The 22106-nt window shown below is 56.3% G+C and overlaps 2 protein-coding genes across 8 annotated transcripts in view; both read left to right on the top strand.

The window, feature by feature from the left end:
• ELMO2 (engulfment and cell motility 2) overlaps positions 1-7673 on the top strand; it is a 38342-nt gene extending 30669 nt beyond the window's left edge. For 4 of the 5 annotated variants that reach the window (XM_027558374.1, XM_027558375.1, XM_027558376.1 and 1 more), the window contains 7 exons: positions 243-379; positions 1470-1633; positions 1733-1845; positions 2028-2135; positions 2909-2991; positions 4976-5053; positions 6172-7673. In XM_027558374.1, coding sequence (XP_027414175.1) covers positions 243-379; positions 1470-1633; positions 1733-1845; positions 2028-2135; positions 2909-2991; positions 4976-5053; positions 6172-6372 — 884 coding nt within the window. In that variant the 3' untranslated portion in view covers positions 6373-7673. The remainder of the gene's footprint in view (positions 1-242; positions 380-1469; positions 1634-1732; positions 1846-2027; positions 2136-2908; positions 2992-4975; positions 5054-6171) is intronic. The other variant, XM_027558377.1, reaches the window with a different exon arrangement.
• Positions 7674-10440: 2767 nt separating this feature from the next.
• Positions 10441-20558, top strand: SLC35C2 (solute carrier family 35 member C2). Of its 3 annotated transcripts, XM_027558379.1 has the most exons (10): positions 10442-10540; positions 12890-13242; positions 13559-13709; positions 14489-14552; positions 15057-15129; positions 15669-15837; positions 15932-16015; positions 18239-18414; positions 19547-19676; positions 20004-20558. In XM_027558379.1, the coding sequence occupies exons 2-10, from the start codon at positions 13123-13125 to the stop codon at positions 20132-20134; spliced, it is 1098 nt and encodes a 365-aa protein (XP_027414180.1). In that variant the 5' UTR covers positions 10442-10540; positions 12890-13122; the 3' UTR covers positions 20135-20558. The 3 variants fall into 3 exon arrangements, with proteins under 3 accessions (XP_027414181.1, XP_027414180.1, XP_027414182.1); XM_027558380.1 differs by lacking the exon at positions 15932-16015 and having other exon boundaries at positions 10441-10540; positions 20004-20556; XM_027558381.1 differs by lacking the exon at positions 13559-13709.
• Positions 20559-22106: the final 1548 nt, after the last annotated feature.

Here is a 22106-nt window from a genome sequence, read left to right on the forward strand (position 1 = left end):
TGGACAGCCTTCTTGGGCTTTTTTTTTTCAGTCACTGAGTGGGCTGTAATCCGTCTACCCTTGTTTATGGGAGTCGTGGCCGTGGCTTGTTTGAGCTGGTGATTTGAGCGTGTTCAGAGCTCCGCCCCTACCCACTTCCCTCCCGGTCCTCAGTCTGCTTCTGTTCCTCCGGACTGCAGAGGAGCCCAGGTTTCCAGACGTGGCCTCCCAGCGTCATCGTTTGCCCGCTTCTCCTTCCACAGCAAACGAGGGACGCAACGACTACCACCCGATGTTCTTCACCCACGACCGTGCGTTCGAGGAGCTCTTTGGCATTTGCATCCAGCTGCTGAACAAGACCTGGAAGGAGATGAGGGCGACGGCCGAGGACTTCAACAAGGTCAGGGTCGCAGAGCTCTGAGGCCCGGGCAAGGCAACCCCAGGGCAGCCCGGGGCAGCTGGCCCGAGCTTGGCGACCCCTGAGCGGGAACACAGCATGGTTGGCAGCGCTGAGTCACAGGACAGAGGCGTTGAGCGTGTCAGCCCTCCCAGAACCTTGAGCAGGTGTCTCCCCACTGGACCCCTGTTTTGCCCGGTGGACCAGTACCAGCCCCTCCCACTTTCCTTTGGGGACAGGAGGAAAGCGTGGCAGTGACAGCGTGGGTTACTGAGCACTTAAACCATGCAGGCACCGAGGCAATTGCATGAACTACAGGTGTTAGAGGTCCGAGTGGACCCGCAAGAATTCATGCCGGGGTACTTAGCAGTAGCAGCCACTCCTCGATGCTTTCTGAGTACCTACCTCTCTGACGGCACTGCTGGGCCCTCAAAAGCTGATAATCTAGGAGCTGGCTCTATTGAAGCTGCTCATCTCATTGTAAAAACTTTGTAAAATACAAAGAAGGGGAATATCTGTAATTCCCCTACCCAGCAATCACGACCCTGTTTATGTTTCCCTCTAGTATTTTTTTTTCATGTGTTTTTCCTTCATTGGTGGGGAGCTGATGGGATGTGCAGGTGGTGTCCTGCTTTTCACTTTAGCCGTCGTTCTGGGGGAATTAACGTATTTTGCACACACCAGTGGGCCGGGCACGGTGCATCCAGAGACTGGGGGTCTCCCATTCCTCGTGGCAGCCTCCATCAAAGATGTGTCTTCCATTCTCTCGCTTTAAAGACGAGTAGGTAGGGCCTGAGGGTGCTGAGTGAGTTGCTCGAGGAACAGATTAAGGTGCAGAGTCAAGCCCTGAACCCCTGTCTGGCCCAGCCATCTCCTCTCTTTCTCCCCCACCGTTGACCTGTTGAGAGGTACGAGAAATGAAGTGTTTGTCAGCATCGCAGTCCTCCGTAACCGTCTAAGCCAGTGTGCCTCGAGAGCCAGTGCTCTGGGCCCAGCGGATGCCCATGGTGCCTGCTCTGCCCAGGACCCAGAGGGCAGAGCCCGGTGTCCGTTTCACGGGGCAGCGCTGAGGCCGCGCCTCCTCCTCTCTCAGGTCATGCAGGTGGTCCGAGAGCAGATCACTCGAGCTTTGCCCTCCAAACCCAACTCTCTGGACCAGTTCAAGAGCAAACTGCGGAGCCTGAGCTATTCCGAGATCCTGCGGCTGCGCCAGTCGGAGAGAATGAGTCAGGATGACTTCCAGTCCCCACCGATAGTGTAAGTGCCCAAACAGGAGGGCCAGCGCCGCCTCCCTTCCGAAGCCCTCCCCCTACCATCCCCGTGACCTCCCCTTACTCCTGTGCTTATCCACCCCAGGGAGCTGAGGGAGAAGATCCAGCCCGAGATCCTGGAGCTGATCAAGCAGCAGCGGCTGAACCGGCTCTGTGAGGGGAGCAGCTTCCGGAAGATTGGGAACCGCCGGAGGCAAGGTGACCTGAGGGCGCGGTCCCCAGTCTGTGGTCTCCAGGCTGTCTGTCCCTCCTGCTGCACGCGGGGCTGCAGCATCCCTGGGGGGAGCGGGCAGGGAGCGAGTCCTCTCTTGGCCCCGTGTGTGCCCGGGCCTTTCCTAGAACTGTCCTCGTTCACCTGCCTGGCTTCCCGTGTGTTCCAGAGCGTTTCTGGTACTGCCGCTTGGCCCTGAACCACAAAGTCCTGCACTACGGGGACTTGGATGACAACCCTCAAGGGGAGGTGACGTTCGAATCCCTGCAGGAGAAGAGTAAGTTCAGGTCCCTGTTGGGCTGTCGTGTAGCCGGACTCCCTGTCAGCAGATCTGAGTTCTGGTCCTGGCTGCTCCAAACCGATTATCTGGCCTCAGGTCAGTTATTTCATCTGAACCTGTTTCCCTGGTGATCAGTGGTCGTCTCTACCTGGCCGACGTCAAGGAACTGTTTGGAGATTCAGTAAGATCACAGATAGGAATGGGTTTTGCAGATTGGAAAAGATGATGCAATACTGCGTTGAAAAGCAGTGGTTAAGAGCAGAAGCTCTGAAGCCTGACTGCCCGGATTCAGATCCTGGCTTTGATGTTAATTCTAATGAATTACAAATTACTTCTCCTCTCTGCTTTAAAGATTCATCTATAAAATGGGAATAATAGACACATTGCCCCCTTCAGAGGATTGAATGAGTCCTATCTGTAAAGCACTTAGAACAGTGGCTGGCAGGGAGGAAGAGTCATTATTAGCTGCTGGTTGCTATGGCCAACGTTGTCATCTTACTACCGTGAAGTGGAAGCGAGGTGTCTGAGGCCCCATTCCTTAGGGAGACCATGCAGAGGTCCTGCACTGACCCCAGTTAGGTTTGACACAGTCCAGCAGGCCAGGGTCCTGGCCAAGTGGCCACAGAGGAGGGAATGACGTAGGCCACCCTCCCTGAGCTCGTACAGCCCCATGGGGTGGGGGGCTAGGGCGTCCCTTTCAGCACCAGGTTGGATGCAGGGACCAACCTACAGCATAAAGCTTCCGGAAACTAATTCTCTTCATTTTTCAGTTCCTGTTGCAGACATTAAGGCCATTGTCACTGGGAAGGATTGTCCCCACATGAAAGAGAAAAGTGCTCTAAAACAGAACAAGGTGAGTGGAGAGGCGGCCCTGAGTCCGAGCTGCTGTTCCAGTGATCCTGGGCGTAGTCAGTGGTGGCTGCTTTCTGGATGCATGGCCTCCCATTCTCTGTCTCTTTAAACTGACCCTGAATGTTTCATTAAGAACAATCTGAACAGACACCAAAGTAGATAGAACCCTCATATAGGCCTTGCCCAGCCTCATCCACCATGGCAGTGTCCACATCCACTTGTCCCTCTTCACTTACTACTTTGAAGAAAATCTCAAGTGTTATTTCATCTTACCTGTAAACATTTAGATTGTATCTCTGAATTATAAGGACTCTATTTAACATAATTATAATACCGTTTTCACATCTAAAAGGAAATAAAAAGTTGTTATTTAGAATCAAATATTCCACTGATAGTTGATTTTTCCACTGTCTTAAAAACATCCCAGTTTCTCTACATAAAAATATATAAATGTTTATAAGCATTTGCACGCACATACACACACACTCACACCCAGTTTGTTTGCCAAATCAGGATCCAAATAGGGTCTACACACTGTGATGGGGCTTCCCTGGTGGCTCAGCAGTAAAGAATGTTCCTGCGATGCAGGAGATGGAGAAGATGCGGGTTTGATCCCTGGATCGGGAAGATCCCCTGGAGGAGTAAATGGCAACAAAGGCCAATATTCTTGCCTGGAAAATTCCATGGACAGAGGAACCTGGCGGGCTACCATCCATGGGGTCGCAGAGAGTAAGACACGACTGAGTGTGCAAGAGACAGAGACACACATTGTGATTAGTCTTCTAAGTTTTTTTTTTTTTAATTCTTTAAAAAAATGTTTTTAATTTAAAGAATTTTGTTTATTATTTGTGGGATCTTAGTTCCCTGACCAGGGATTGAACCCAAGCCCTCAGCAGGGAAAACACAAGAGTCCTGACCACTGGACTGCCTGCCAGATAATTCCCTCTTTTAATTTCTTAATTCATAAGTTCCCCCTCCATCTTTTTCTCCCCCTCTCTTTGCAGTTCATTAGTTGAGGAAACCAGGTTGCTTGTTTGGTAGTTTTCCAGAGTCTAAAATCTGCTGATTGTCTCCCCATGGTGTAGTTGAGTCCACTCCTCTGTCCCAGATCTGTAATTGGTAGTGAGACCTTGAGGCTTGATCCAGCCCAGGCCTGACCTTTCTTATTGTGGCCAGACTCCTTCCTAGATGGTATTATATTCTATCAGGCACATAATGTCTGCTTGTCTCTCTGATGTTAGCAGACTCTGGACACTCAGTGCCTTGTTTCATTAGTAAATTAAGGTTTGCAAACTAGTGGTATTCCGGTGTAGTCATCCCTTTCCATGTATTAACTGAACTACTTCTCTAAAGAGAAACTTGCCGTCATTGACTGTGGTTCCCCAGTGGTACGGTTTATATAAGAAGGGAGGATAAATGCTTGATTCTTTCCTTTTATATACCTACTTTTAAAACAAGGAGTTAGGTCTCTGGTATCGTCCAACAGTGACCTATTTTGTGCATGCGTTTTGTTTTTTAGTATTATAAACTCATGGATTTAAGCCTGTTATATTTCTTTCATTACAGTTGTGTTGTTGATGCTCAAGTCCCATCTGTGGCCACAATTTGTTTTTGTTGTGGTGGTTTTTTTTTAAACTGTTAAAGACTTTCAGTTTAATTATCCATATATATATGTATTTGAGATAATACAGTCATGGACTCTGACATTCAAAGGTTCAGAGCATTGAGAGATGAGTTCTCTATAACCTTAAAAGTATCATCACGTCCCAGGCCTGACTTGGGTGGGGAGTGGGCAGGTGAAGGTTGATGACCGCTGGCCTCATCTACAGCCCCACTTGTGCGTGAGCCCTAGGGCCTGATGCCGTCACATCTGAATCGGCACATTTGGCAGTGGTGCCAAATTGCTAGGACTCGGGCCAGGATTCCGGTGTGTAGAGCTAAGGCCGTTCCATTGCTCCAGATGATTGGAACCCTTTCTCCTCTAGGAGGTGCTGGAGTTGGCTTTCTCCATCCTGTACGACCCCGATGAGACCTTAAACTTCATTGCACCTAATAAGTACGAGGTGAGCGGTGTGGCACTGCCTTGGACAGCTGAGCCTTCTCTGTGACTCTACAGCTGGAGGGGAGGAGTGGGCAGAACAGGCACGTCTTTCTAAAGGCAGGGGCCTCCAGAGTGTCTCGAAGACTGTGACACCAAAGATCTGCCATGCCGGGGGTCCTTCCAGCAGCAGTAGTTGTCTTAGAAGGACAAGGTACCCTAGGGGTAACCTATTTGCCTGGAACTAGGAGGTCTCCTCTTTGTAGTTTCTGCATGGCCGGCCACCCGCCCAAGAGAACCTGAAGGATCCTCCTCCTTGGGTTTCTGGGCCGCATGTTGTAATGGATCTGACCTGGGCTTTGAAGCCAGGTGGATCTGGCGCTCCTGACACGGGGCCTGCAGTTTCATCTGTAACACTGGAAAATGCTAGATATTAAAGAGCAACTGTGGTTAAGAGCACACATGTCTTGTGAGCTCTGGGAGCCACTGGAGGGAACTGGAGGTGGGGCTTCTGGAAGAGGAGACCCTAAGGCAGGGGGCCTGAGCTGCCAGTGGAGTTTATTGGGAAGAAATGAAGAACTTGCAGGTGGGAGACAGGTGAGCAAAGGTATGAAAAAGGTGGAACAAGAGGAGTTAGGGAGGAATGGATTGAGAATTCTCTGTTCCCTCTTATCCTGAAGCCCTCAAGTTCAGCTTTTCTAGTACTTATTTTTAACACTTATTGACTTTTTTAAATTGACTTTTCCTGAAACAAAGTTGATTTTTACCGGGATTCCTTTGCTGCCTTTTTCACCGAATATGTATTTCCTCCCCACCATTACAAATTTGGGGGCAATCTCAGGTAGTTGATGTCCCTGTTCTTAGATCCCGTTTTGCTGTTTTCCTTAATAGTATTTTTTTTTTTAAATCACACTTCATATTATCTTAGGGAGTTTAAACGTAAATCCCTTATAAAAATCAAAAGGTCTTTTGGGCAAATGACTGATCACCTCCCAGCTTACCTTTGCCGTTATCTCGGATCAGTGCTGCGTGTCCTGCAGGGGGCCCAAAGAGACTCTGTGAGCCCTCTCAGCAGAGGGACCTCAGCAGGCCCTCCCACTGACCAGGGGACCCCGGGTGACATTTGCAACTTGCTTCCCACAGTACTGCATCTGGATCGACGGCCTCAGCGCCCTCCTGGGGAAGGACATGTCCAGCGAGCTGACCAAGAGTGACCTGGACACCCTGCTGAGCATGGAGATGAAGCTGCGGCTGCTGGACCTGGAGAACATCCAGATCCCCGAGGCCCCGCCACCAGTGCCCAAGGAGCCCAGCAGCTACGACTTCGTCTACCACTACGGCTGAGCCCAGAGCCGGAGCGGACGGTACCCCGCAAGGGACTTGGGGCCCAGGAGGAACGCTCACAGTCTGGTGCCTTGTCTTTGCTTGTACAGAATCCGTAGTGACCATGGGGGCCAGTCAGTGCCAGTCACACCTCAGACTCACCTCGGACCACCCCGAGCTTCCTTTTGGTCCCCATCCACTTCGAGGCGTGAAGGCAGGGTGTTCTGCCCTCGCCATCACCATGGAGCCTGAGGACGGGCCATGAGGGACGAAAGCAGACACCCTTGCCTTCCAGGCCAAGAAACTGCTCCTGGAGCCGCAGTCAACCACAGCCACTCACCTTTTCTCCCTGAGCCTGCTCACCGGTCACCTGGATCCCCCAAGGGGGCAAGAGCTGGCCCAGGAAAGGCTGCCTGCAGAGGACAGATGTGCTGGGCATGTTGAGAGCCTCAAGTGACCCGGGCCTGTGTCTCAGATCTAAGTGGAAGCCTCGGCCTTTGCTCAGTAGATGCCTTGCCCTTGCTTTTGCCGTCTTCATGAGGGCTCACGCGGCCTTGCCTGGGGCCGATCTGCTGCTGCTGCTGCTCTGACACCTCTGGTCTCCAAGGCCACTAGGTCCTCTTGCCCACGCATTTGCCTGGGCAGAGGGTCGTGGCTCCCTGCAAGCTCACAGTCTCTCATCCTGGCAAGTCAGAGACACGCAGGCCGAGTCCCACCCTCTGCCGAGAGGAGGCCTGGGCCCAGACTGTGGTGCGGTCACTAGAGTCCGCTGCTCTCCCCTCCACATTTATATCACGTCCTTGCTTGGAGAGAAAACTCCCACCTAACCTGAACAGCTGCCCTTCCCGTTTGTGCTCCTTCAGCCTTCCAGACCTCGGGAGGTTTGCCTTCCCTGTCCCGCCTCCGCCAGCGCTGTGGTCTCTGCCATTGGCCATGATTTCAGGGAGCTGGCCGGGGCCCTCGGAGGCCCCCGCTGTGCCCATGAGGCTTCCCTGGTGCTGCAGCACTCGTAAACCACACGCACGGGCACCGTGGCATTCAGTATTGGTAGCCTAGCATGGTGGGGACTGCCCAATGAAGAGTGTACTGTATATTTTCTTTACTATAGGCCATACTTCTACAGACATGTATATATATTTATATAAGATCTACCTATCCTAGGGTGGAATGTTGGAGGGAAAATAAAATGGGAGGCCAAAAAAACAAAACAAACCAAAAGTCAACACTTGCAGTTGCAAGCCAAGATTGTAACCTGAGAGTGGCCAGGAGCTTCCTGTCAGTAACCATGTTTTCAATAAATACTCTTTCATGTACACACCGGTTCCCATTAACAGCTGTTTCTCTGTACTTGCTCCCTGCCCCGGGGAACTTTCACCTTGACAAGCCTTCATTTCATTGTGTCTGGGAGACGCTGGAGAGGTCCAGCTGGAGCCCTCAGCCACCTTCCCAGAGCCGCCGCCTCTTCAGCCACTCTGCCCCACCACACGCGGGACTGCACACACACTCACACACAGACCTGCCTGTTGGCTGAGGACGCTCACTGACTCTCCCGCCAGGACAAAGTGCTTTCTGCTCAGGCCTGCCAGTTACAGCAGGAAAGGCATCCTGTACACCCCTGAGGACATGACCTTCCTCTTCTCCCTGCCAGGGACACAGCCAGGAAACAGCTCGAGTACTTGTGCCTTACAAGGAAGACATGTTCTTCACCCTGTGTGTTGCCGGTGCTCAGCGCCCAGCCTGCCAGCTGGGGTTCCATACTGTCCTCCAAACCTCAGCCTTGGTAGCCCGGAGGCTTGAATGAGGCCGTGATGAAACAGATACTTCATCTTGCTTCTGCGGAAGAAGTGGGTGAGGACAAGTGATTTCAAAAGGCACAGAACGTGTATACAGCCTTGACTGAATAAAGCCAAGAGCCTTGGTGTTATTGTAGGTGTTGGTGTAAGTGCTGAATGAACGAATGCCTGGTGATGCCAGCTGGCGGGGGCAGGGCCGCAGTGGTTTGCATAAAGAACTGCTTACACTCTGGCCTTGAGCCTTCTGTTCAGAGAGGCCAAGGAGCCCAGCTGAGTCACTTATAAGGACTCCTGTTTGCAGCCAGCCTGTGAGCCATCCAGGAGTGGCTGGAGAGGGAGAGCAAAAAGTTCCAAACAACCCCACTATGCACCCTAGCTGGTTCTGGTCTCCAAATGGTCCTCTCTCGGCATGGTCTTAACGCTTTTCCTGAATCCTGAAAAGTGGATAAGATTTCAACTCCTCAGTTGGCGTTTTGGGGCCTACTGCAACCTGCCTTTTGCCTACTTTTCTAACGCATAGTTTTTGTCAACTTCTTGTAAACAAGTGGGTCCCAAGCCAGATTCCAGCCTTCTCCTCGCCTGTTTCTCCTGCCTGGGATGTTCTCACTTACTCAACTTCCTGAAGTTGAGACCATGCTCATAAAATTTTCAGGCACTCAAAATGTCTCACCAATGTTTACTATTTGTTCCCTCCCAAGATGGACCACCTGACCTGCTTCTTGAGAAACCTATATGCAGATCAGGAAGCAACAGTTAGAACTGGACATGGAACAACAGACTGGTTCCAAATAGGAAAAGGAGTACGTCAAGGCTGTATATTGTCACCTTGCTTATTTAAAACATGCAGAATACATCATGAGAAACGCTGAGCTGGAAGAAGCACAAGCTGGAATCAAGGTTGCCGGGAGAAATATCAATAACCTCAGATATGCAGATGACACTACCCTTATGGCAGAAACTGAAGAGGAACTAAAAAGCCTCTTAATTAAAGTGAAAGAGGGGAGTGAAAAAGTTGGCTTAAAGCTCAACATTCAGAAAACGAAGATCATGGCATCTGGTGCCATCACTTCATGGGAAATAGATGGGGAAACAGTGGAAACAGTGTCAGACTTTATTTTGGGGGGCTCCAAAATCACTGTAGATGGTGATTGCAGCCATGAAATTAAAAGACATTTACTCCTTGGAAGGGAAGTTATGACCAACCTAGATAGCATATTCAAAAGCAGAGACATTACTTTGCCAACCAAGGTCCGTCTAGTCAAGGCTATGGTTTTTCCAGTGGTCATGTATGGATATGAGAGTTGGACTGTGAAGAAGGCTGAGCACCGAAGAATTGATGCTTTTGAACTGTGGTGTTGGAGAGGACTCTTGAGAGTCCCTTGGACTGCAAGGAGATCCAACCAGTCCATTCTGAAGTAGATCAGCCCTGGGATTTCTTTGGAAGGAGTGATGCTAAAGCTGAAACTCCAGTACTTTGGCCACCTCATGTGAAGAGTTGACTCATTGAAAAGACTCTGAGGCTGGGAGGGATTGGGGGCAGGAGGAAAAGGAGACGACAGAGGATGAGATGGCTGGATGGCATCACTGACTCGATGGACGTGAGTCTGAGTGAACTCCAGGAGTTGGTGATGGACAGGGAGGCCTGGCATGCTGCAATTCATGGGGTTGCAAAGAGTCGGACACGACTGAGTGACTGAACTGAACTGAACTGAACGGATCTTCTAAGTCCTGAAACCTGATGCCTCCGACATCACTCCCTAGCTAGCTTTTTCCCATAGGAAAAAGCCCAGGAGAGATCCAAGTGTTTCCATGGTTGCCCAGCACTGGGTTGCAGCTGCTGCTAAGTCGCTTCAGTCGTGTCCGACTCTGTGCGACCCCATAGACAGCAGCCCACCAGCCTCCCCCGTCCCTGGGATTCTCCAGGCAAGAACACTGGAGTGGGTTGCCATTTCCTTCTCCAGTGCATGAAAGTGAAAAGTCAAAGTGAAGTCGCTCAGTCGTGTCCGACTCTAGCGACCCCATGGACTGCAGCCTACCAGGCTCCTCCGCCCATGGGATTTTCTAGGCAAAAGTACTGGAGTGGGGTGCCATTGCCTTCTCCGCACGCACCTTGGTTGACCAGGACCTCGGTTGATCACAGGAGACACAACCAAGGGGAATGCTCAGGCCGGGTCCCTGGGGAGCCAAGGCGCACAGCACGCGATTTCGCAGACCGCACGAGAGGACCGGCCCCCGATACCGCCCAGCCCCGCCCAACACGACCCCGCCCCCGACACGCTCCGCCCCTAGCCCCGGCCCCACCCCCAGCGGCTTCCGGCAGAAGCGCCCCCTAGCGGCGGCGGTGGGCCTCGCATTTCCGGCAGGAGGATCCGGGCCTGCAGCGCCGTCAGGGCGAGGTGAGTGGGCGCGCGGCGGGCCTTCCGCGCGCTCCCGGGGTTGGAGGGGGACCCGGGCGGGGCTGCAAGCGGGGTCCAGGCTCGGCGCCGCGCGCCGCTGCCGCGGGGCCCATCGGGGTCCTGCTCTTCCCGGGCCTCGGTATCGCGATCGTGGAGGGGCCTGGGCCTCCGCGCTCTTTCCCCGCGCCGGGACCCAGGCGGGCATCGCGCTGACCCGGCCCAGCACTTGGAGAGGCCGCATCCCGCCGTGGGGTGGGAGTCATGGGTGGGTGGTAAACACGTGGACAAACAAGGAAACGTCAGGTAGTGGGAGGTGCCACCAGGATTAGAGGCCCCGCTCCCCACACCCCTACCCCGCCCCAGGCCCCGAGATGTTCAGCCAAGCAAAGATCCGCGGCCGCGAATACAAAGAAGGACACGGACCTGATGTGTTGGACAAATGGCCAGGGGCCAGCGTGGCGGGTGCGGGGTGGGGAGGAGAAGATGAGGTTGCAGAAGCTGGCAGAGGCCGGAGGCTGGGAGGCCTTCCCCTCGGGTCTGCTGAGGAGTTGGGATTAACCCTATGAGGGCCTGGTCTGCTTTCTGTGCTCAGGCCACCTCTGCGGCTGGATGGCTGCCTCCAGGCTGTAGGAGGAATTGGAAGCAGGAACACCAGTGAGGGGCCTCGTTAACTTTCGAAAAGGTGCTCCCTGTGGGCTGGGATCCTCACGGGGACTTCCCGAAGGTGGCGGGCCTGGGCTGGCTCCTTGAAAGAAGGGCAGGATTTGAATAGTGGAGGGAGCGCGTACATGGCAGTGTTGGAGCCGGAACCACTCCAGAAGCCAGAAGATGTAAGAAGACAATTCCCAGCAGGGTGCTGACCGTCCTCATGTGGGAGCCCAGGGCAAACCATGGAGAGGGAGTGCCAAGAGATAGCTCGCCTAGTACCAGCAGCCCCCCCGCCCCCGCCCCACGTTAACAGTTGGCAACATCTGGAGACATTATTGGTCGTCCCAACTTGCGGGAAAGGGATGCTCCAGGCCTCTTGTGCATAACGACCAGGGATGCAGCTAAACATCCTCCCGTGCACAGACAGGGTTTCTCCCAGCCAAGGATTATCTAGCCCCAAATAGCACTAACGCCACAGTTGGGCAGCCTTGGTACAGAGGAAGGAGCGTGGGCCTGGAGTTCTGTCAGAGGTGGGTTTGGTGCCCACATGCTCCACTCTGGCCACGTGAAGGAGTCTGACGCGGGGAGCACAGGTTTCCAGAATTTCCCGAAGAGAACCACAGCCTCTGATGTCCTTCGGGCCTTGCACCAGTTCCCACAAGGGGCAGGGGACACAGTAAGCCAGGCTCCAGAGTACAGAACTGAGTGCTTTCCTTTTGGAAAGGACTGGGGGTGGGGGAGGTAAGATATGTCAGATCGGAAGGCTTCCAGAAGGAGGTGGCATTTCAGCAGAGAGGAGCGTGGGGAAGGAGAGACACACAGATGGGGCTGCAGGTGGGTCACACTTGACCCGGGTCCACCTGGTCTTCCCCCTCCCCAACCTGCCAGCTCTGGACGCTCATTAGACTTGGCTGGATTGATAAGGCGGCAGGGCTTGGTTTCATTGGTTTTCTTTGGCTGAGACTTGAAGGCAGGCATCGCCTCTTTGGAAGTAGTTGTTAGAGGCTAAGGCACAGGAGGCATTAGTTTTCTGGTTCATTTTCAATGCCTCGAAGACCAGATTGTCCCCTGAAAATTACGTGCCCTCTCTCATCGAACCACATAGGGAACACAGAGTGCCAGGCAGCTATAAGCTGTCATGAACACCACGCCTCCTGTGTGCCTGAGGCTCACCGCCCAACGATGGGGCACACAGCCGGCTCTCAGGCCTGGCACACGTGTGATGACGGAGGAGTGGGGGAGCAGCCATGTCTCGGGGCCTGTGGGGGCAGCGCTCCCCCAGGAAGAGCCATCCGAGCTGATGATCAGTAGAACCGCAGAGGAGGGAATGCAGGGCATGCAGAGCATTCGGCTCCCTGTGGCAGCAGGGAAGAGCCTGATGTGCCTAGGGAAAAGCAGGCCCTGGGTGAGACGGGCAGGCCTCCTTAGCCAGGGGAGGGTCTTGGTCTTGCTGTAAGAGCCCTGGCAGCTGCTGAAGGGCTGCAGCTGCTCTGACATGATCACATTTGCATTTTTAAAAGGTCACTTTGGTGCGAATTCACGGAGAAGAGCTCGAGGTGACAGGAGAGTGGAGGTGACAGGTTGTGGGGAGTCCCGTGGCCTGGGCAGCCCCTGCTCCCTGCAGGCCAGGGCCGGGGTGGCCGTGTTGGGTCACCCGCTCCCTGCCCCAGCCAACCGGCGTGGCCCTTTTCCTCTTTCTAGTCTCAGCTCTGGGGTCCAGCGAGCCGCGTCCACCGTGATCATGGAGAGGGTCAGCTCGGTCCACCAGCCCCGAAGGTGAGGACGGCACCTGGGGCTCCCTGGACGATTCCAGATCATGGAAGCGGCAGCCAGGAGGCGTGCTTGCTGAAAGTCGCAGGCCCAGCCCGACCGGCCCTTCCTGAGGGGCGTCTTCCCGAGAGGTGGTTGCTGCCCCTGCCGGCCAGCGTCTGCGGATGGGGAGGTGTGCCCCCGACGTGGCCTTCGTGTGGAGGGCGGTGCTGACCCTGGGGCTCGTGCTGCTGTACTACTGCTTCTCCATCGGCATCACCTTCTACAACAAGTGGCTGACCAAGGTACACGGGGGGCTGCGGCGCCCCCTAATATTTAGCAGCCTGGCTTCAGCCAGGGCTTCAGCCAGCCAGCCTGGGAGCCAGTCCACACCAGTGGGGGGACAGGGCCTCGCTGGGGAGTCCCCAGAAATACCGGGATGGAGGGGCATCAGGAAAGGGGGAGACTGGGGAGTGAGCCAGAGCAAACGCGGGGGGTCAGAGGGCCCCTCAAACACTGCAGAGGCCCCTGAACCCGCAGCCAGGCCAGCAGGAGTGGGGGCGCTGGGGGCCAGGGGTAGGCGGTCATGGAGGCGCTCCACTGTGTGCTTGGGCTCCCCAGAGCTTCCACTTCCCCCTCTTCATGACAATGCTGCACTTGGCCGTGATCTTCCTGTTCTCCGCCCTGTCCAGGGCCCTGGCTCAGTGCTCCAGCCACAGGGCCCGCGTGGTGCTGAGCTGGCCGGACTACCTCAGGAGAGTGGCTCCCACCGGTACGTGCCTGCCTGCGGGCCGGAGTGGGGGGCAGCTCAGAGGGAAAGGAAGGCATGAAGCTGAGCCCATCCAGGGTCATTCCTCTCTGTGTCCTCCCTACCCCCACTGCCTCATGGGGGGTGGGCAGGGATGGGGGGGTGTGGTGGCTTGGCCTACACCCTTGAACACGTGCATCACGGCCTGGAGACGCTGGTCAGAGGGTGCATCACAGCCGGCCCTGAGACGGGGTGCGGGAGCCCAGGGGAGGGACCAGCTGGCGGCCGCGCGGGAGGGCTTCCGGGAGCGGGGACTGTGGGCTGAGACCTGGGGGGGCGCGGGTCCCCTCGGAGGGGAGGCCCCCATGCCCTCGGGAGAGGCTTGGTGCGTGGGCAGGTCTGCCAGGGAACTGAAAGTGTCTCCGGAAGCTGAGGACTCAGCTGTCAGGAGAGGAAACAGAACTGAGAAGGCAGCTGGCTCAGATCCTGGAGGACCAAGTCCTGGGGGTGGGGGACGGTGTGTTTCATCCCGAGGGAGGGAGCCAGTCTGCAGAGTTTCCGGTGGGGGGTCCTCAGGATCAAGTGAACACCCCTCCCTCATGGGGGTGGGGGCGTGGCATTCCTAATATCCAACAAGTGGGAAGCGGTTAGACAGTGGACTGTTGCCCTAATGCTGGAGCAGCCCCCTCCACTTTAGGGGCGTGGGGCCAGGAGTTAACCCTTCAGTTGCTGGGTGGAAAAGAAAGCTCCAGGAGGGCTCCTACCCGGGCGGGGTGTCCCACGGGTGCCCTGTGTCTCCACAGCACTGGCCACAGCGCTGGATGTGGGCTTGTCCAACTGGAGCTTCCTCTACATCACCGTCTCGCTGTGAGTACTGAGCCCTTTGGCCGTCTGTCCAGCAGGCTGGGGCGGGGGGGCTGCACCTTCCTGCCAGGTCCCTGCCAGGCAGCAGGGAAGGGGGCATGGAGGGCAGAGGGAGCAGCTATTGCTTATCTCAGATTCTGGGCTTCAGCGAGCCATGTGTGGCTGCCCCCTCTTTCTCCATTTCTCTCTTCCCTCCTTAATCCTGATCTCCGCTAAAGAGCAGGTAAATCACAGGACTCAGGAAGCTCAGTTTTTTTTTATTTTCTGGTGATAATCAGAGGCCTCTGAGTCAGAGATTCCTTCCGATTAAAGGTCGCGTGTCAACCCAGACGACTCGGCTTCCCTTCTTTGGTCTTTTGTGTCCCGCGGGGCCTGCGGCCCACAGGGAGGTCAGGGGTCTCCCCTGGCCTCCTCCCGCCCCCTGGGGGCACCAAGTGGGCTCCTTTCCTGGCAGTAAGTCCGCGTCGCTGGCTCCAGCAGTGCATCATGGGGACGTTTCCCTTGCAGGTACACGATGACCAAGTCCTCAGCCGTCCTCTTCATCCTCATCTTCTCTCTGATCTTCAAGCTGGAGGAGCTGGTGAGGCCCCAGCTTTCCTCGAGTCCCGCCAGCCCCCACCGATGCTAAGAATAGAAAGCGGGAGCTGCTCAGTGTCTTGTCCCTGCCTGTGACCAAGGAGGCAAGCCCAGCTCAGTGGCACTCCATCCCTGGGGACAGACCCGGGGCGCTGCTGGAGAAGATTTAGGGACTGGTGTGGCAGGAGCGGTGACCACAGGAGATGGGGTTCAAGGACGTGGGACTGGGGCAGTGGGTCCTGGGGGCTCCCTGCTGTGCAGCTGGGGCCCTTCATGTGCTGGGTCCAAGGGGGCGGTGGGGCCACGTGGGGCCATAGGGCCGTTGTAGGACAGCCCTACTGCCCTGTTTCAGGGTCTGGGGTCCATGCCAACCAGGTGTCAGCCCTGGTAACATCGAGTGGAAGGGACCAGCCAGGACCCCAGGGTGGGGCAAGAAGAAGGAGGCCTTGCCCCAGGGGCAGCCAAGATGGTCACTGGCCCCCAGTCTCCCAGGCGTGATGAACCCAAGTTGATTGCAGTTGCTCCCCCGCCCTCTGCTTTCAGCGCGCGGCGCTAGTCTTGGTGGTCCTGCTCATCGCCGGGGGCCTCTTCATGTTCACCTACAAGTCGACGCAGTTCAACATCGAGGGCTTCGCCTTGGTGCTGGGTGCCTCTTTCATCGGCGGCATTCGCTGGACCCTCACCCAGATGCTCCTGCAGAAGGCGGAACTTGGTGAGCGAGAGCCCGGGGCACTGGGCAGGTGGAGGCAGGCAGGGTGCAGGCGGGCGGGCCGGGTGGGACGGCTCACACGAGTCACTTTGTGCAGGACTCCAGAATCCCATCGACACCATGTTCCACCTGCAGCCACTCATGTTCCTGGGGCTCTTCCCTCTCTTTGCTGTGTTTGAAGGTATGTGGGGTCATCCACCGAGGGGGGACCTCAGCACAGAGCTCTGATCTCTGCTCGGAGCCCAGCGCTATGGTAGCTGCAGAGGTTCCAGAGATTAGTGATGGTGGTCCCGACCCTGGCAGTGCCTGGTTTGGGGGCTGGACAGACACTTAAACCAAGGGGCTAGAATCTCGCAGGATAAATGCTACTGAGAAATCCCATGTAAAACACACCAGGCGGTAATGATGGTAAATGCACACAGCCCTCAAGGTATACCAGGGCTGTTCTGATTGTTCCAAACATATCGACTCCTTTAATACTCCCCCAAAACCCCACGTGCCAGTACTAGGACTGCCTCATCTTGCAGATAAACTGCGGCAGAGAGAAGTCAAGATAGCCTTGCTCAAGGTCCCATAGGTCATATACAAGCCAGCCCCTGGCTCTGGAGTCCCTCTCTTAACCGCGATGCCCCCTCTTACTTGGAGTAGAGTCATGAATGACTCCAGGTTGGTGGCCAGAAAGGCAAGCTGAGGCTTCCCAAACAGTGCATTTTTGGAGAATGAATGGGATTTTGACCCCCTGATGGGGGCGGGCGCCTCAGAAAGTGGGAACAGGAGGTTCAGACGTGGAGAGGTGTGTGGGATTGGCCTTGGCTGTTTCTCAGTCAGGCAGCGAAGGAGTGAGGAAGGGGCGGGTGGGCAGTTCCTTCCCCCCTTCCCTCCTCCCCTCCCATGGAAGAGTTAGAAGGATGTGTCTAGCCCGGGTCGGGGGGGCCACCATGTTCCCCTCCCTGACGTTTTGGAATTGGTCTTCGTCCCGTCTGTTAATCCTTCCTTCCAGAGTCCCTTCTGTCCTCAGGGTCATTACAGAGAATTCTGTCCCACATCCATTTAAGTTTCAAGCAGTGAAGCGTCTCAAACCTCTCGGAGAAGATTATTCTGCAGCTCCGTTGTCCAGGAAACTTGTGTTCTGCAGCCTCATTTTTTTTTCCCCTGTTTTAAAATCTCTCTCCATCCCCTCCTTATGCCCCTCACCAAGCCCCACACTCTCCCTCCCTTCCTGGACGTTTACACCATTTCCCCATCTCAGCAAACCCTCACCCGAGAGCCCCTGGTAGTCATCACTTAGCAAAGCTGCATGGATTTAGCTTCTTTAATCTTTTCTGGTAAATTAATCCCCGAAGCGCCTTCATTACTTATGTTGCTCTTCCCCGAATTCCCTTCAATTTGCCGACGCCTTTGCAGTGCTGCCGAGCCCAGCACCAGACGAGATGTCCTGCGTCAGAAGGCTGTGTGCCCAGGGGGCTCCGCATTCTGCTTCTCCTCGGTGCTTCCCTCCAAAAGCCTCACAGGGCTCGGCCAGCCTCCCGCTCCCACGAGTGTCCATTTGCTGATCTAGGGCTTACCTTCCCACCAACTTCTACCCCCAGGATCCTTTCCTGTTCTCTCAGATGGGCAGTGCTGGAGAGCCAAGAGTCCTCTGAAAGTCTGGGCACAACTTGGTGTGTGGAGGCCTGTGTGGCTGTCTCTGGAACAAGGGGCCATGGTTTTGTCGTGTCTTTGAACGTGTGTGTGTTTACTTTTTGAGAACTGTTCATCAAACTATACTGTCCAGCCTGGTCCCTTTTGTTTTGTCAGTGGGGAAACGGTGGTCCAGGAAGGGCGCATGTCTTGGCTGCACCCCACAGCTCTGTAGTTAGATGAGGTGTGTGTGGATGGAGTTTTGTCCCTGGGCCCACCTGGAGTGAAGGGCCTCCTCCAGCGGCCCAGGGCACTGACAGTCCTCATGTAGCAGGTGCCCCATCTTCTTTGGGCCATGGGGTCTCACAGCTGCCAAGGCCACAGGAAGTCACAGCCCACCCCGCCGCCTCCTCCCCAAAGACGGGTGGTACACAGGGTGTGAAGGAGCAAGGCACTTCCACCTGATGCCCCCTGTGTGCCAGTCCCCCGCTCTAGTCCAGAGGCTCAGAAGCCTCCATCAGGCCCTGTTAGGATCCTTGGCTTGTATCGCCCCTGGGCTCCCTGGCAGCCGGCCCTGCTTTCTGGTTTCCCCAAGTCCCCGGCCATCTGCCTGAGATTCTCTGACACCTCCCGTCCCGGGACTCTGGGCCTCAGACAGGTGGCGGTTGCAGGGAGGGTGGGGTGCAGCTGTGGCAAATCACACCACAGCTGTGGTGGGGTGAGGCCGCCCAGGCAGGCACACCCAGGACGTGGCCCCCCCGCTCTCTCCCCCCATTGCTTCCAGGTCTCCATTTGTCCACATCTGAGAAAATCTTCCGTTTCCAGGACACAGGGCTGCTCCTGCGGGTGCTCGGGAGCCTCTTCCTTGGCGGGATTCTCGCCTTTGGTTTGGGCTTCTCTGAGTTCCTCCTGGTCTCCAGGACCTCCAGCCTCACTCTCTCCATTGCTGGCATTTTTAAGGTACAGTCTTGGAGGCGACCCCCGTCCTGTCTTAGAGGGGAGCCCCTCTCCGGCGGGTGTCCCAACTCCTGCTTCCCAGAGCCCTGCGGGGAAGAAACGGAAGTGCCTGTCTCATCTGGCAGTCAGTCCATCATCATCACGGCCCAGAGTGGGGGTGGGGGGGTGGTGGGGGGGGGGGGGGCAGCCCTGCTTCACAGATGGGGAAACAGACATGAAGAGCTGCCCTTACCCAGGGATATACAGCTAGCAGGTGGCCGAGCTGACTCCACTAGGCCTGGGACGTGTTTACATCTTACCAAGAAAGCCAACTCTAGTCATTAGGCAGTGGCCTGGAGTCAGGATTGAGAAGTCCCCAGTCAGACTCATCAGCATAGGGTCCTGTGCTTGGCAGTGATTGATTGACAGTGTCTGCCAGGAGCACAGTGAGGGGTGGTTCTATCACGAGGGCCCTGCGGCTGCTGATCCTGCCTTTACCGCTGTCTAGGAGCCCCTAGCCGTCTCCTTGCATCACTTCTCCCCTTCTTCCCCCCATCATCACTCACTGCTTCCTGCTCTGGGCTGTGGACAGGCAGATCCTGATCCTGGAGCAGTGTTCCCTGAAACCAGCCGAACAGGGCTCCCTGAGGGTCTCGCCCACCCAGTGATGACACGTGAGCCGTGTTTCTCAAAATGTCATCTGATCAGTCCCCTTTGCAGCCCGTGCTTACGAACAGCCCTGTGACCAGTGTGTCCCGTAGAGCCCAGTGTGACTGCACCCACCCCCACCCACGGCAGCAGAGGCGCTCCGTGCACAGGTGCTTCTGGAAGGGCAGCTGTCCTTCCTGCCTGTGGACGTGGCTGCGGACTTGCTACCCTGTGTCCCCAGCCTGGATTCGGTCTGTCTCTTCCAGTCCGGACAGAATTCTGTGAAAAGCACCTCCCCTCTGTCCACAGTAACACAGAGCAGGGGAGGCCTCACGCTGGTCCCCAAACTCAGAGAGGCCTACCCCTTTGCATTGCAGGGAGTTTGGGCAGGTCTGCCTCTCCCCTGCGGTGTGACGGCTGACGGCGGCCCCAAGCCCCACCTTCCTTTGCAAGGAGCGTCCCCCGCCTTGGCCCTGAGCACGCCCCCTCCCTGCCTCTCTTCCCGCAGGAAGTCTGCACTTTGCTGTTGGCCGCGCATCTTCTGGGTGACCAGATCAGCCTCCTGAACTGGCTGGGCTTTGCCCTCTGCCTCTCAGGAATATCTCTGCACATCGCCCTCAAAGCCCTGCATGCCAGAGGTACCCAGAGCCCCCTTTCGGAAGCCTGTCTCCTGGTGACGCTCTCCCCCTGGATCTCCCCTCTGCCCATCCCTGCCAGGAGGCAGGTGGCTCTCAACCCCCCAGGCCATTTGCAGTCCAGTCTGCTCAGTTCAGCTGCCCCTGCCCTGGCTGTTCCTCTAATTAAGGGAGTTCGCCTGGTGATTCGACCACCTCCACTCCTCCAAGAAGTTGTGGGGGTCATCTCCAGGGAGTGGGCGGGGGCCTGGGTCCCTCGGCACGCTCTCCTGTCAGGCTGGGGCAGGCAGATCCTTGCTGGATGTGTGATGCTGCTGTCTCTGTCCCCAGGTGATGGCGCCCCTAAGCCCCTGAAGGGGCTGGGCTCCAACCCCGACCTGGAGCTGCTGCTCCGGAGCAGCCAGCCAGAGGATGAGGACAACGAGGAGGAGGAATACTTTGTGGCCCAGGGGCAGCAGTGAGCAGCCGGGGGACCAGTCAGCGGCTTGGGGACCCGGGTGGTTCCTCCCGGCCGCCGGGCAGCAGTGGGCCCAGCATCTCCCGGGCCAGGCCTCGGAAGGGCATGCGACCGGTGCTGGGGCCAGGGCAGAGAGCTGGTGTGCTGGGTGGGCGCCAGGCCAGCCTCTGGCCTGGCCGGAGCAGGGGCCCAGCGCACTGGTGTCGCAGCAGGAGCAGGGAGCGGGCTGTTGCAGCCGCTCGCCTGGCTCTGAGAGCCAGGATGGTGATTTTAGAGAGAAGACAGGTTTCCGGGGGGCTGGGCTTGGACTGCAGTGCAGTTAGGGACGGGAGGTGGGGACGCTGGGGCCCCTGTCACCTGGAGACTGTCCTTTCTCCGAAAGCAGACCTATTTATAGCTTGGAAATAAAGGATTTCCGGCCCACTGGCCACCTTGTGCTGCCTGGAGGTGTGGGGGCGGGGGCCCAGCCCCTCCCCTTCCGCCTCCTTCAGTGGACTCGCCTGTGTCTCTTCTCCCGGCCGCCTGTGTCTCTCGTCTCCCGTCGGAGCCCCAGGGCCCTCTCCTGGGGCCCCGCCACACCTGCAGGCGGCAAGAACAGGTACTGAGTTTCATATTCTGGGGACTCCAGTGTTTTCACAGCCTGATTTGAATATTGACTCCCGTCATTCACTGTGTGACCTTAAGCAAATTACCTAACCTCTCTGAACCGCAGTCTTTTCATCTGTGGAATGGGGATAATGGTTATCTCAGAGTTGTTCTGAGGACCAAGTCAATGTTGGTAGCAGATCAAACATTATTTTCGCACATATTCTTAAAGTCCTTTGACAACCATGGAGCCAAGACCCTAAGTTCACGGCCGGCTCCGTGTGTCTACATGTGTGTCTACGGGACATGTATGGAGGGGTTATGGGCCTCTGGGACCTGGGGCTTCTGCCACCTGCCCACTAGTCTGCAGTCCTCTTCATAAAATGGAGAGAAAGGAGATGAGATGCCCCTCTCTACGTGGCTGCCCTGCCTGGAAGCGGGCAGGCAGGTGGTCCTTCTGGGCCCCAGTGCTCCCAGCACTCACAGCAGGTGGCGCCACCGCACCAGGCTTTGGCTCCGGAAACCGCCTGTAGCTGGGCACCGGCCAAACCCAGGCAGAGTCCTGGGAGGAGGACCCGCCCTGGTGCCTCCAGGTAGAGGGACTTATGAGTTGGTCTAATCAGATCAGAGCCAGGACAGCCCAGCCCATCAAGCCCAGGAGAACGTTAATGTTTTAGAAACAGGTTGACAGACTTTCTCCGTGAAGGACCAGATAGTAAATATTTTCCGTTCGGGGGCCATATGGTCCCTGTGGCAGCTCCTCAAGTCTGCTTTGTGGCGGGAAAGCGGCCACAGACAGAGATACAGAAGCAAAAGGGCGGGGCCGTGTTCCAGGGAACGCTTCCTGCAAAACCAGGGTTCCACCTGCGTGCTGGAGTTTGCCAACCCCTGCTGTAAAAGAAGCCTTAAGAACAACTTTGAGTCCCATGCTGTCTTAGGACTAGGAAAACTGAGGCCCAGGAGGGGGCAGTGAGTAGCCTGAGGCCCCCAGGGCTTCTGGGCCCAGGAGGAATTAGAATCCAGGTCTCCTGCCGCCAGCTCAGCTTCACAACGCAGACTTCTCCCACAAATGGAGGTGTGACACCCAGGACTCCCCCGAGGTGGTGTCTTATCTGGTTCTTGCACCTCCACCCCGCCCTCAGATTCTGTAGGCTCAGAGGGTAGGATTAAAGGAAGCTTGTGCTCCACACCGCTGATGTGGGGAGAGCCAGCAGACAGGAGGGGCCAGGGCCTCCACCTCTGCCAGAGAACCTGCTTGGGATGCAGAATGCTTGGGCGGTGGGGAGAAGCTGCCAGAGCCCCGCTGGCTCAGGTGGATGAGAGCTTCCTGTCTGCTCCCCACTCCATCTCCCTCTCCCCACACAGGGAACAAGTGCTGTCCGGTTCAGTAA

This window comes from Bos indicus x Bos taurus, chromosome 13 (genome assembly GCF_003369695.1).
Source record: "Bos indicus x Bos taurus breed Angus x Brahman F1 hybrid chromosome 13, Bos_hybrid_MaternalHap_v2.0, whole genome shotgun sequence".
Lineage (NCBI taxonomy): Eukaryota > Metazoa > Chordata > Mammalia > Artiodactyla > Bovidae > Bos > Bos indicus x Bos taurus.

What these genes read in the sequence shown, in the direction of transcription:
- SLC35C2 (XM_027558379.1), top strand. Translation starts at nt 13,123, where the DNA reads ATGGGGAGGTGTGCCCCCGACGTGGCCTTCGTGTGGAGGGCGGTGCTG. An exon ending in CCTGCAGAAGGCGGAACTTG is followed by an intron (nt 15,838 to 15,931) that starts GTGAGCGAGAGC and finishes CACTTTGTGCAG; the next exon opens with GACTCCAGAATCCCATCGAC. An exon ending in TCTCTTTGCTGTGTTTGAAG is followed by an intron (nt 16,016 to 18,238) that starts GTATGTGGGGTC and finishes CATTGCTTCCAG; the next exon opens with GTCTCCATTTGTCCACATCT.